This window comes from Phyllobates terribilis, unplaced genomic scaffold (genome assembly GCF_046119375.1).
Source record: "Phyllobates terribilis strain yellow unplaced genomic scaffold, ASM4611937v1 Scaffold_1__5_contigs__length_1240528914, whole genome shotgun sequence".
Taxonomy (NCBI): domain Eukaryota; kingdom Metazoa; phylum Chordata; class Amphibia; order Anura; family Dendrobatidae; genus Phyllobates; species Phyllobates terribilis.
Window position 1 is genome coordinate 829,725,912 of NW_027362761.1, and position 13,733 is coordinate 829,739,644.

General features: G+C 47.1%; 1 protein-coding gene and 1 long non-coding RNA gene across 2 annotated transcripts in view; one reads left to right on the forward strand and one right to left on the reverse strand.

Moving 5' to 3' along the window:
* Window positions 1–13,733, forward strand: part of LOC141153323 (uncharacterized) — a 76,394-nt gene that overhangs the window by 12,835 nt on the left and 49,826 nt on the right. The gene's annotated exons all lie outside the window — the stretch shown is intronic.
* The window catches only part of RASSF6 (Ras association domain family member 6), a 128,279-nt gene continuing 120,007 nt past the window's right edge, over window positions 5,462–13,733 (reverse strand). Inside the window, exon 11 of the mRNA XM_073638032.1 lies at window positions 5,462–5,931. Within this exon, the coding sequence (XP_073494133.1) occupies window positions 5,856–5,931 (76 nt within the window). The 3' untranslated portion in view covers window positions 5,462–5,855. The remainder of the gene's footprint in view (window positions 5,932–13,733) is intronic.

Sequence of the window (13,733 nt, forward strand, 5' to 3'; positions counted from 1 at the left end):
TTCCCAGCTTAAAGAATGTTGTTTGAGCATGTGAACGTTCATGCATGTAGTAGTCAAATTATTGCAGTTTTTCCCTCTACTAAGTTTTTTATCGCAAAGTTTGCAGATAACTTGAGGTGGCTCATCCTTTGCAGAGACAAAAAAGGCCCATGCTAGGCAACCCTTGTGGCCCCTGTGAGCTGCAGACCCGTGATCGCTGCTGGCCACAGCCACGGTTGTGGCTAAGGATGCAGTGCTCCTCGTGCTTGCATCACTCAGTGTCTGCTCCGTAGGGTGAAATGTAACCTCCTCGTTTTCCTCCTCCTCCTCCTCAGATGAGCTAATCGGCTGCGTGACTCTGGGTTCACACCAAGTAGGATCTTCAACCTCATAATCATCCAATGTGTTATCCCATTTCTCGCCCTCAGAGTGACCCCTCTCCTCTTGTTGCCCTGACAGCACAGTACAGTCCGCATGAGCCTCAGGTATCTGAGTCTCATCGGGATCACCTTCCTCCCATATGGTTAACGTCTGGTGGCAAGGGTCAGGAACCTGCTCGTCCTGCCCCGAATCCAAGCTAAAAAAAATTTGGGTATCAGTACAGATGCTTTCCTTCCCTTGACTCTGTGACTGTTTGGAGTACACTTCTGATGCCCATGGTATAGAATGAGTGAAGAGTTCTACAGACTCGCCCATATGTGGTTCGCTCTAGTCAATTGGGCAGTTGGCCAGTTGTGACACGGGGGAAGCATGGGTAATTGGGGTGCCACCTCTGTGGTCTGTACTGCGTGTGATGTTGAGGTGGAGGCAGAATAGGAGAGGGCACTGGACGCAGAGCTTGCCATCCACTGGAGCACCTGCTCTTTCTTGTCCTTATCAACAAGGCGTATCACTGTGCGGCTGCCAAAAGGAAGAGAGTGCAGTAGGCCGGCCATTAACATAAGTTGTCAGTTGTCTTTGGATAGGACCTGTTTGTGTTGGTTCATTAGTGCTTTCACTAACATTACCACGTACCCCACGTACTCCTTGAACACCAAGCCTATTCCCCCTTCCACCACGCCCTCTCTTTTTTCCACTCATGTTGGTCAGATACAGTGGTAGGAGCATGCAATTAACTAAAGAAAAATAAGTTTTTTTCCTGTGCAATAGCTCAGCACGTATCTGAATTTCAGCGACACTAAATGACAAGGTAAGATATGGCCTGCCTTATAACGTTACTAACATTTTTTTTGAATGTGGATGAGGCCAGTATGACATAGAATATATGCTCCAAAATATTTCAAACTCAGATCTAGCCAGCTGTATCACTTTACTCAGAGCAAAAAATGTTTTTGGGTTACTCTGCATAAGCTCTGCGTCCAGCTGACTTTGACCGCCACTGACGTAGTAGCTGGCTTATAGCACTGTATGACTTTTGGTACAGGAAAAAATATTTTTTGGACTGGGCGTAGCAAGAGAAAAAATGTATTTTTTTTTTCTGAAACCACTTGAAGTTCAACTCCACTAAAATAGTATCTGACACTAAAAAAACGTTATATTTACAAAAAACTGCAATGAATCCCTGATATATATAAGGTATCCTAGAGGGCATTATTACCTATAAATACATCCAACGAAGAAAAATGACAGGACCAAAATACATCCACATTGTTTAAAAAGATGTAAATTTTATTGAATAAAAGACAAAAACAAATATTATTATAAGAATCCAACAACAGGTATAATGATGCACAGAAACATGAGTAACAGCAACAGAAAAAAAACTGAATTTCAGACCCGCTAAATGAAAAGGTGCACTGCTCTTGCTTGAACACATTAGCAAGTGCAAAAAAAAGATTCAATGTATAATGAGACATGGAGCTCTATACCAGTGGTGCACAGCACTATTGTATGGCATGGTCCTCTGTTTCTGTCAGAATCTCAGTACTTGCACAAGAACACCAAAAATGTGCTGCACCAGCGGTTGCAGAGGTACACAGGCCAGGAATTATCTACACTGACTACCACACAAGTGCCCATCTATCTAGTTAATATCTCTCATTACACAGGAGAACACTGAGCTGCATCTGTCTCCAGCAGTGACATGGATATAATGGTGCTGAGGGAACATGGCCGCTTTTTATATTGAGAGGACATGTGATTTCTGCAGCCAATTGCAGAAGCCCTTATCTCTGGACAGTGTAGATGCTTCCTGCGCTATGACTGGCTGGCTGCGCTTTCCTCAGTTAAAGTTACCACCCACAGGAAAAAAAAAACAGTGCGCGGCTGATCTGACCTGTTCTAAGCTCTCCACAGCCCCCACACTCACCTGGTACAAGTCACCGCTCATCATACACTTGCGCTATGCTAACACAACTGTTCAAATCGCCGTGGTTGCCCTGTATTCGTGGTCCCGCGCAAGTTCGTCAAACTTTTCCGATTTTAAGAAAATTTGCTCGCCTTTACGATCACGAATCCAAATGTGCCATATTCGTGCCGAATTTGAAACTTTCGAACATTCGCCAAACAAATTCGCTCAACACTAATTATTACCCTCCCCATGAGTCGTCAACCAACAAAGATCACTCCAAAAAGCAAGCCATGTAATAGTCCAATAGGTCACAAATGAACCGAAGGCAACCTGTAAGTGCCTAAAGGCCACTCTCACATTTGCTAATGTTAATGCTAATAAGTCCAACATCAGGAGGACACTGAACAACAATGGTGTGTATGGCAAAATTTCAAAGAGAAAGTCACTGCTCTCCAAAAAGAACATTTCTGCCAGCCTAAATGAGAAGCATTATGTATGGAGAAAGAAAAACATTGCATTACATCCTAAAAACATTATGCCATCTGTAAAACACGACTGTTGTAGTATTATGGTTTAGGCCTGTTTGCACCTGGGCCAGAATGGCTTGCCATCATTGTTGGAACAATGAATTTTTAATTATACCAGCAAAGTCTAAAGGAAAATGTCAGGGTCTTGGGTCATGCAACAAGACAGCACATACTGTAAATCACACAAGTCCTTCCACATAAGAATGGTTAAGTAGAATAAAGTTTTGAAATGGCCAAATCAAAGTCCTGACCTTAATCTTATAGGAATATTGTGGAAGGACCTGAGGTGAGCAGTTCATGGAAGAAAAACTACAAACAAGAGTTGAAGCTGTTTTGAAGTGAAGAATGGACTAAAATTCTTCCAAGTGAAGGTCTAATCAACAATTACTGCAAACGTTTAGATGCAGTTATTTCTGTACAAGGGAATCATGTCAGATACTCACAGCACCGGTTCACATACTTTTGCCACCAACAATTATGTGATATCTCCTTCTCATTTAAAACATGACAAAGTCTAATATTCCAGACTCAATTCTTTGCTTTGCCTCTTTTTATCTATCTTTAAGGCTTGTGTGAAAATCAGATGTAGTTTTAGGTCAAATTTATGCAGAAATATGGAAAATTGTGAAGGGTTCACAAATTATTCAGCACCAATGTGTATATAAATAGCTACATACTCACATATATAACATACAAATATGGTCAGAAATCAAATATACTGTCATACAAAACTAGACATATACCTTGAGGGGTTAATTTCTAGGTGCCAAACCTAATCCAGGGGCATATCTAGGGCATTTGCCTTGGGTGCACCTGGCAGTGGGGCGTCATCAGCCCGTTTGATGCGGCAGTCTGAGGTGTCAGGATGCGTAGCAGGAGGCCGGAGACGATGGAAGTCTGCAAAGATGAGCTGTGGATGTGAAAAGTCATCATGGCATATGGACAAGATGAAGAAGATAATCAAGAAAGCCACACTAATCAGATAAGATGTAATCTTTAAGGTATCAGGATGTAAATATTTATTTGTGATACTGCCTGTGTCTCATCAGTACTGTGGTTCCTGTATGATCTGCAGTCTGGCTCATCATTGCTGATAGCAACAACTTCCAGTATCTCCTTACCATTATTAAGGACATATTGGGAGTTGTAGTTTTATGCTATACAAATGTATATGGGGCTGACCTGACATTACAATGGATGTACTATATACTGACGGTGGTTCTGATGCTGAATTCATATATGAATGATGGTCCTGGTGATTTATTCATCTACTGATGGTGGTTCTGGTGATGTATTCATGTACTGATGGTGGTTCTGGTGATTTATTTATGTAATAATGGAGGTTCTGGTGATGTATTTCTGTGCTGATGGGGGTTCTGATGATGTATTTCTATACTAATGGTGGTTTTGGTGATGTATTCATGTACTGATGGTTGTTCTGGTGATCTATTTCTGTATTGATGGGGATTCTGGTTATGTATTTCTCTGATGGAGGTTGTGATACTGTGTTTCTGTACTGATAATGTTGTTGTTGATGTGTTTCTGTACTGAGGGTGGTTCTAATGGTATATTTCTCAACTGTTGGTATTATGGTGATGTATTATTGTGCTGTTATTGGTTCTGATTATGTACACATGTAACAATCCAAACTTGTAAGATTACGTGATATATGTCTATGTTAATAAAGTGTTGCACCATCTGACAAGTTAAGGGTTACTATGTTTTTATTTATGTTAGGGACATTAAAGGGGTTCTTCAAGATTGAGATGAAAGACTTCTGAATTCTTACAGCTTGTGCGCTGCACGCGGTCAGGGTTCTCTGGTGCCTGGCGGTGAAAGCGGGAGGCTAGTGCCGACTAACCATGCACTGCCTCGATCAATAAAAGCAAATCGCATACTTGCACTCACGTGATCGTGCACTCTTGCCGCTGGCAAGGGAGAGTCCTGAAAGTGTGCAGAACACACTGTGAGAATTCAGAAGACTTTCATCACAAACCTCGACAACCCCTTCCCATCTAACATTAAGCACGGTAGCATGCCCAATCCTAATCACAGTCCCATTGATCACTCATGCGATTTTCAAATTAACGGTTATCACTAGCTTTTCATCCCGCTTTACTTCTCTCAGTGAAGCAGAGGCTACAGTATTTCACTGAACATGAATGAGAGAATTAGGAAAAGCAGCTTGTCAGCATGCGACTTTAACTGTGCAAATCACATACAGCGGGTGAAATAAGTGTTGAACACCTCATCTATTTTCTAAGTAAATATATTTCTAAAGTGCTACTGATAACTATGGACATCATACATAAATAGATGTCATGTATGGATCGCTAATACGTGGATCGCTCATTCGTGTGATTGCTCCATGTATGAGCGATCACATGATGACTACTTGAGTTGGGTGGGGGGAAGGGACGCCAAAATCACTTCTCGTTCCTGGTGCCAGAAAATCTAGATCCGCATCTTCCTAATCGTCTTGCATCTCTTCTGTTAATAGGTCATGCTTGTCATCTTCTGTTGGCTTCTGTTCCCCTATACCTTGCAGCTTGTGAAGACAGAGGGGTGTAGTACCCAAGCCAGGTCTACAAGGCAGCAAAAATCTTCTTGACAAGCAATATTCATACTCATCCCAAACTTGCCCTTCCAATCAGAAATGCAATAACAAGATCAGAGTATTTATTTTAAGACTGAAATGCTATCTTACAGTTATTATGAACTTTGCGGTTTACATTAAATGCCTGGAAAGAATGGAGACAGGCCTCCTCCATTTGAATCATGATACATTAATAGTCTCAGTATTGCCAGCACTTCATGTTTAGAATTAGCATTCAAATATTTCTTAGAGCCAAAGAATAAATAAAGAAATCGTTATCATTGCTGGCGGTTCCAAAGAGCCTGACGATGGGACAGCTCATCTCTCAGCTGTCAAGATGTCATCCATTGTAAAGTATGAGATTCAATCTAAGAGAAAATTGATCTCTGCAGTCTCCTGTTATCTAAAACTTTGATTACTTCATCATCATTTAGTCACTTTGTCTGAAATAATTCTGAAATTATTATACTGTGGTTTCCGTCTTCTTAGTAGTCTTTGAATTAAGGTATTGACGTAAAATGTCTTTCTCTTGTAGATACCTAAAAAAAAAAAACACAAAAAATGTAATTCATAGTAATTAGTGTTGAGCGAGCACTAAAATGCTCGGGTGCTCGAAGCTCGGGCCAAGCTCGCCGTGATACTCGGGTGCTCGACCCGAGCAACGAGCCCAATATTAGTCTATGGGAGACTCGAGCATTTTTGCGGTGGCAGCCCCGGCAGTCTTTTAAAAGCCTAACAAGTGACCAAAACGATAGTGACAGTGCTCAAATGACATGGGGACAGCATGGGGATCGCCCCAGGAAGCATTTCTGACCCCCAGGTCACTGCTGTCAACAACGTGGTCAGAGGTATTAAGCCACTTTTACGGGCTCACAATAAAACGTTCAAAAACGAAAGTGAAACTTTTTTCCTGTGAAATATGTTAAGGAACTTCCTTTCCAGGGTAAAGACTTGTGTATAAGTTAAAATAAATAACCAAAAACAAAAATACTCCTCCACACCTTCGGCTATGTTCACAAGTAGCATTTTTTATGCGTTTTTGCACTTTTGTATTGCTTTCAACTATGACAAATGCATTCACCGGGAAATGTCATTTTAACATTTTACAACCTTATCTGGCCATGTGCTGTGTGATACATGCATAAAGTGCTGAAAAGACATGGGAACAGCATGGGGAAGACCTCTGGAAGCATCTCTGACTCCCAGGTCACTGTCTAAAAGTATGCTCATCATAAGTGATCCTTGCCGCATCAGAAGATGCAGACTTGCAACTATCCCCATGCAAGTTCTAGTCCCAGGGCAGTGTTCAATTGTACCTCCCCCATTCCTTGCAATACAAGCGCAAGTATGCAGCCTGCCACCAACCCACCCCCAGGCTGCAATACCATACTGCTTGCTTGCTTGAACTTGAAATTGGGCCTTTTAGGCATGTGGAGGCGGAATCTGGCCACCACGTCATGGCTGTGTTGGCGGCCTGGAATCCATACTCAGTCCCCAGCCGCCCGGCGGCCACGTGTCCATACTCGGTCCCCAGTCGCCCCGCGGCCGGGTGTCCACACACGGTCCACAGCCGCCTGGGGGCAGCCGGGTGTCCGTAAACGGTCCCCAGCCGCCCCTATTTCTCCTTGGAACATCCCCCCACACACTTTTCTTAGCCCGGCCTGCTTTAGGCAGCATTGGATGAGCCCACCAGAGAACCAGACTCCTCCGGTGGGCCCTGACTTCTCCATCGGTGGAGTTGAGAGTGCCAAGGTGAGGAGCATGATGATGATGACAGAAGTTAGCATCTGCTATGTTTTCTTTTAATGCAAGTGTAAGTGTGCAGCCTGCCACCCACCCACCCCCAGACTGCAATTCCATACTGCTAGCTTGCACTTGAAATGGGGCCTTTTAGTTTGGAGGAGGCCGAAGCTGGCCACTACCTCATGGCTGCTTCGGCAGCGAGGTATCCATACTCAGTCCCCAGCCGCCCCTATTTGTCCTGGTGTGCCTTATACATAAGATTAAGCGCGTATACCAAAACATTACCTTTGCCCTCCCCAGTGCATTTAGTGGGAAGGAGAGCCTATTCCGCTGTAGTGTGTGCATGCCAAACCCCTGTTCATGGTACATGCGAAGATGCCTCCCACTTTGCACCTGTCGTTGCAGATTTGCAACTATCCCCATTCAAGTCCTTGTCCCAGGGCAGTGTTCAATTGTACCTCTCCCATTCCTTGCAATGCAAGCGCAAGTATGCAGCCTGCCACCCACCCAACCCCAGGCTGCAATACCATACTGCTTGCTTGCTTGCACTTTAAATTGGGCCTTTTAGGCATGTGGAGGCGGAATCTGGCCACCACGCCATGGCTGTGTCGGCGGCCTGGTATCCATACTCAGTCCCCAGCCGCCTGGTGGCCGGGTGTCCCCGCTTGCTCCCCAGCCTCCAGGGGGTGGCCGGGTGTCCATACTCGGTCCCCAGCCACCCCTATTTGTCCCGGTAACCTTTTCCACACTTTTCTTAGCCTGGCCTGCTTTAGGGCAGCATTGGCCGAGCCCACCGGACTATCAGACTCCTCCGGTGGGCCCTGGCTTCTCCATCAGGGGAGTTGAGAGTGCCAAGGTGAGGAGCATGATGAGGATGATAGAAGTTAGCATCTGCTTTGTTTTGTTGTAATGCAAGCGCATGTATGTAGTAGCAGCTAGGCCTGAGGTGGTCAGCGTTTTGGCGCATATCCTACCTCCTCCGAGGATTGCTGGATGTTTTCCTGCTACTATTCAAGTTCTATGACTCCCGTTAAAACAAAGCTTCAGGTGATAAATGATGGATAAGGTAGTGGCAAAGGAGAAAGAGCAGGAGGAACAGGGACCATTCACATCAATATCAGGCCAGTCAACCAGATATGTCTTGTAGGATATGTTTCTGTAACAAAAGGAGCGGTTCGGCTACACAGTTATAGGGCATACAGTGAGTGCAATACCTACCAAAAATTTCGAGCCACTCCAATGCCCCTTGGAAATGACATGGAGGTCAGAGGGCGTTAACTAAACCTTTTTTTCCATTTATAGCAACTGGGTCTCCTGTGCACTGTTGGCCTAAGCAGTGAATGGAAGGCTTTCCAAAAATTATGAGGAACTGCAATGCCCCTTATAAGAGCCATGTGTGGCACCCCAGGGGTCTGGTCACCACAGTAATAGAGATATTACGTCGGAGAGCAAGTGGGAGGTTTCCTGATCAGGATCCCTTAAACATGCAACATCCTCCTGCCCCAGTCCTAGGAGGGGAGAATTCTGCCCTTATAAACTGGATCTGGGGCGGGGTTGAGTGAGTCAGAGAACAGAGAACAGTCAGAGTCAGAGTGAGAGCAAGGGAAAGTAACAGCAAGGAGCTCGGTAGGAGCTAGGAGCTAAAGACCAGGGGCTGGAAGCTGAGCAGAGCTCGCCCTGGCAGAAGACAATAGGAACCGGACACAGGAGTCCGAGGCTGTGAGGACTTATATATCCAGCAGCAGAAACCAGCCGGCAGGGGATTTCAGGTCCTCTGGCCATAGAAGCCCGGAGGCTCAGTCACAAGCAAGGGACCAGCACCGCCGTCGTGGAGCGGAGGCTAACAGAAGGCCCCAAGTCACCAGCCATACGGGTGAGCACTACACGGTACACTCAGGGACGTGGGCTACTTCTACCCGCTTACAGCAAGGTAGCCAGGAAGAGTGCAGACAGACGGGGAGGCCTACAACTCCGCCTGACCAGGGGAACTCCTGCTTGCTCACATACTGACCAGGCCTCTTATGCTAGCCAGTACTCCCGGGAGGGTCTACCTTATAATCATCAGTAAAGACCCTGAACTGCACTGCAAAGACTGAGTCATTCCTGCTGCGCTCGTGCACCATCACCCCCATCATCCACACTCACTGCCCTGAGGCTATACTCCTCCCGTGGGGAGTTATCCCATTCTCTGCTGCGCACACAACACCAGCCTCAGCGGTCTGCCTCGCAGCGGTGGTACTCCCTGACCGCAATCCACGGGTGGCGGAGTCGGACAATTAACCTCAAAACCTAAGAAAGACTGCCACTGGTTTGACCAGCCTGAGCCACGGGACCGGGTCACCGTCACGGAGACTACAGACCCCAGAGACCCGGCACCGGGTATCCCACACACGTGTACACACGGCCCAGGGGGCGAGTCACATGCAGTACAGCATATTACAAACATAAGTCCCATTATTGGGGAGTGGGTCTCCCATAGTATTTGCTTATGCCTTGCAAGCAAAAGCTGCCAAAAATTAGGACGGAGCAACTTGCAATGCCCCTTACAAGAGCCATGCAGTACAGCATATTACAAACATGAGTCCCATTATTGGGGAGAGGGTCTCCCATAGTATTGGCTTATGCTTTCCAAGCAAAAGCTGCCAAAAATTAGGACGGAGCAACTTGCAATGCCCCTTACAAGAGCCATGCAGTACAGCATATTACAAACATAAGTCCCATTATTGGGGAGTGGGTCTCCCATAGTATTTGCTTATGCCTTGCAAGCAAAAGCTGCCAAAAATTAGGACGGAGCAACTTGCAATGCCCCTTACAAGAGCCATGCAGTACAGCATATTACAAACATGAGTCCCATTATTGGGGAGAGGGTCTCCCATAGTATTGGCGTATGCTTTCCAAGCAAAAGCTGCCAAAAATTAGGACGGAGCAACTTGCAATGCCCCTTACAAGAGCCATGCAGTACAGCATATTACAAACATAAGTCCCATTATTGGGGAGTGGGTCTCCCATAGTATTTGCTTATGCCTTGCAAGCAAAAGCTGCCAAAAATTAGGATGGAGCAACTTGCAATGCCCCTTACAAGAGCCATGCAGTACAGCATATTACAAACATAAGTCCCATTATTGGGGAGTGGGTGTCCCATAGTATTTGCTTATGCCTTGCAAGCAAAATCTGCCAAAAATTAGGACGGAGCAACTTGCAATGCCCCTTACAAGAGCCCTGCAGTACAGCATATTACAAACATAAGTCCCATTATTGGGGAGTGGGTGTCCCATAGTATTTGCTTATGCCTTGCAAGCAAAAGCTGCCAAAAATTAGGACGGAGCATCTTGCAATGCCCCTTACAAGAGCCATGCAGTACAGCATATTACAAACATAAGTCCCATTATTGGGGAGTGGGTGTCCCATAGTATTTGCTTATGCCTTGCAAGCAAAAGCTGCCAAAAATAAGGACGGAGGAACTTGCAATGCTGGCACCCTGGTGGTATAGTGGTGGTGGAGGCTGAGGATAAGAAGAAGAAGATAAAACAGCCGAAACCCATGTGTGGGTGTGAAGCGGTGCATGTGAATACACCTCCCGAAATAGCACAGTGGATTTGACTTTATGTTACTCTGCTGTCATTTTGTGGTGATGAGAAGTCTGGCCCAATCCAGCCCTTGTTCATTTTGATAAGGGTCAGCTTGTCAGCATTGTCAGTTGACAGGCGAGTGCGCTTATCAGTTATAATTCCCCCAGCGGCACTAAAAACACGCTCCGATAACACGCTAGCAGCAGGACGCTGGTACGGTCGGCAAGGTACTCCCTCACCATCTTTTGAAACTTTCCACTCCTTGTGAGAGTACCCCGCGCCTCAGGGCCTGTAAGGTGGGCGGGTGTCAGAAAACTGTCCCAGAACGTTGACAGTGTTACCTTGCCTCTGCTGGATTGGAGTTGCATCTCTCTCGCCTGTATGCCTTGGTTGGGCAATGAACTGTGACCTCTGCCGCTAGCGTGTTCAGATGGGAATTTTTTTAACAGTTCTGCAGCAAGGGCCTTCTGGTACTGCCCCATTTTTGTAGACCTCTCCACCTCAGGAATAAGAGAGTGAAAGTTCTCCTTGTAGCGGGGGTCTAAAAGTGTCACCAACCAGTAATGACTGTCACCCAACATTTTGACAACGCGAGGGTCACGGTTAAGGCAGCGTAACATAAAGTCAGCCATGCGTGCCAGACTGGTAACGGGCAAGATTTCCGTGTCCTCACCAAGATGACGACTGACCATGCTCTCCTCCTCCTCCTCTTCCTCCTCCCCCCTGTCCTCAGGCCACCCACGCTGAACCGACGGTATGACACTTGTACAGGTACTACCGTCTACAACGCATGATAGCAGCTCCTGTTCTTCCTCCTCCTCCTCCTCCTCTCCCTCATTGTCCCCCAATGCACGTTGGGATGAGATGAGGCAGGGCTGTGTGTAATCGCCTGCTACGGCTTCTTGATCCATCTCATCATACTCTGGCTGCAATGCCTCCTCTTTAATTCTCTGCAGAGAGCGTTGCAAAAGACAGACAAGTGGGATGCTGACACTAATGATGGCGTCATCGCCACTCACCATCTTGGTGGCCTCCTCAAAGTTTTTCAGGATGGTACATATGTCAGACATCCAGGTCCACTCCTGAGGTCTTATGTGTGGAGTCTGACCTGAATATCAACGGCCTTGTTGCAGCTGGTACTCCACAACTGCTCTCTTCTGCTCACAAATCCTTTGCAACATGTGGAGGGTAGAGTTCCAATGTGTGGGGACATCACACACCATTCGGTGTGCCGGAAGCTGCAAACACTGCTGCAACACAGCAAGGGCGGCGGAAGCTGTAGCCGACTTGCAAAAATGAGCTGACAGGCGGCGTACTTTCACGAGCAGATCTGGCAACTCGGGGTACGACTTAAGAAACCGCTGAACCACGAGGTTAAGCACATGAGCCAGGCATGGTACGTGTGTGATCTCACCTCGCCTCAGAGCCGCCACCAGGTTACGGCCATTGTCACACATGTCCATGCCGGGATGTAGGTTCAGCGGTCTCAGCCACAGATCTGCCTGCTCTTTCACAGCTGTCCACAACTCACAAGCAGTGTGAGGTTTATCACCTAAGCTTATGAGTTTCAGCACAGCCTGTTGCCGCTTGGCGGAGGCAGTACTGCAATGCTTCCAGCTTGTAACTGATGTGGTGATATCTGAGATGGAGGCTGAACATGAGGAGGAGGAGGAGGATGCGCAGGAGCTGTACACTGTGGGGGCAACTCTGACTGACATAGGGCCCGCAATCCTCGGTGTGGGGAGGATGTGTTCCGTCCCAAGGTCCGACTGGGTCCCGGCTTCCACTATGTTTACCCAGTGTGCCGTCAGAGAGATGTACCATCCCTGGCCACAAGCACTTGTCCACGTGTCCATTGTCAGGTGGACTCTCCCAGTAACTGCGTTGTTGAGGGCATGGCAGATGCTTTGGGACACGTGCTTGTGTAGTGCGGGGATGGCACACCAGGCAAAATAGTGTCGGCTGGGGACAGAGTACCGAGGGACGACCACCGCCATAAGATTGCGGAAGGATTCAGTCTCCACCAGCCTAAAAGGCAGCATTTACAACGAAAGCAGTCGTGAAATGTGCGAATTTAGGACTGTGGCCTGTGGGGCGTTAGCTGTGAATTTCTGCTTTCGTTCATAGGTCTGGGATATGGACAATTGAACGCTGCGGTAGGACGTGGACGTGGACGTTGATGCTGTTTCTTGAGAAACTACCATAACAAGAGAAGACTGAGAGGAGGGGGCATCTTTACATGCAGTATGGACAGGGGATTGCCTTGCACACACAACAGGGGGTTCTATTGCACGCACAACAGTGGGAGAAGCAGTGGTGACACCCGCTGACACTGGTCGTGGACCTTGGGTTTCGCCCCACAAAGTCAGGTGCTTTGCTGCTATGTGCCTGATCATGCTGGTGGTGGTCAGGCTGGTAGATTTGTCACCCCTGCTGATGCTGGCATGGCAGGTGGAACATATGGCCTTTTTGGGGTTATCAGCAGAGTCTTTAAAAAAATTCCAGACTCTGGAAGACCTACCGCTTGTACTGGCAACGTCCCTCGTGTTGGTGTTACGGGGAACGGTTGCCTGCCTTCTGTCTGCGGCCACCACACTGCTTCTTCCTGCCTGTTGGGGTACTCTGCCTCCCTCCCCCTGTGTGCTTCTGGCCTCACTCTGCATGTCCTCCTTCCACGTTGGGTCAGTTACTAGATCATCCACCACCTCCTCCTCTTCCACTTGCGCACCACGATCCTCCTCCTCACTTCCTGGCAATTGTGTCTCGTCATCGTTCACCTCTTGTGACAGATTGCCAACGTCGACTTCCTGTGGCCGTGGCTGTTCAAATTTTTGGGCATCGCAACATGGGATCTCCTCTTCCACCACTTCAAGCGTATCAGGCGAGGGGCCCAAATATGGAAATGGACCAGTGAACAGCTCTTCAGAGTGTCCAAGTGTGGGATCACTTGCTGTCTGACGACACGCGGCATGGTGGGAGGAAGGAGCATCAGGGTGAGGAGGAGTATGTGGTCGAGACTCACGGCTACT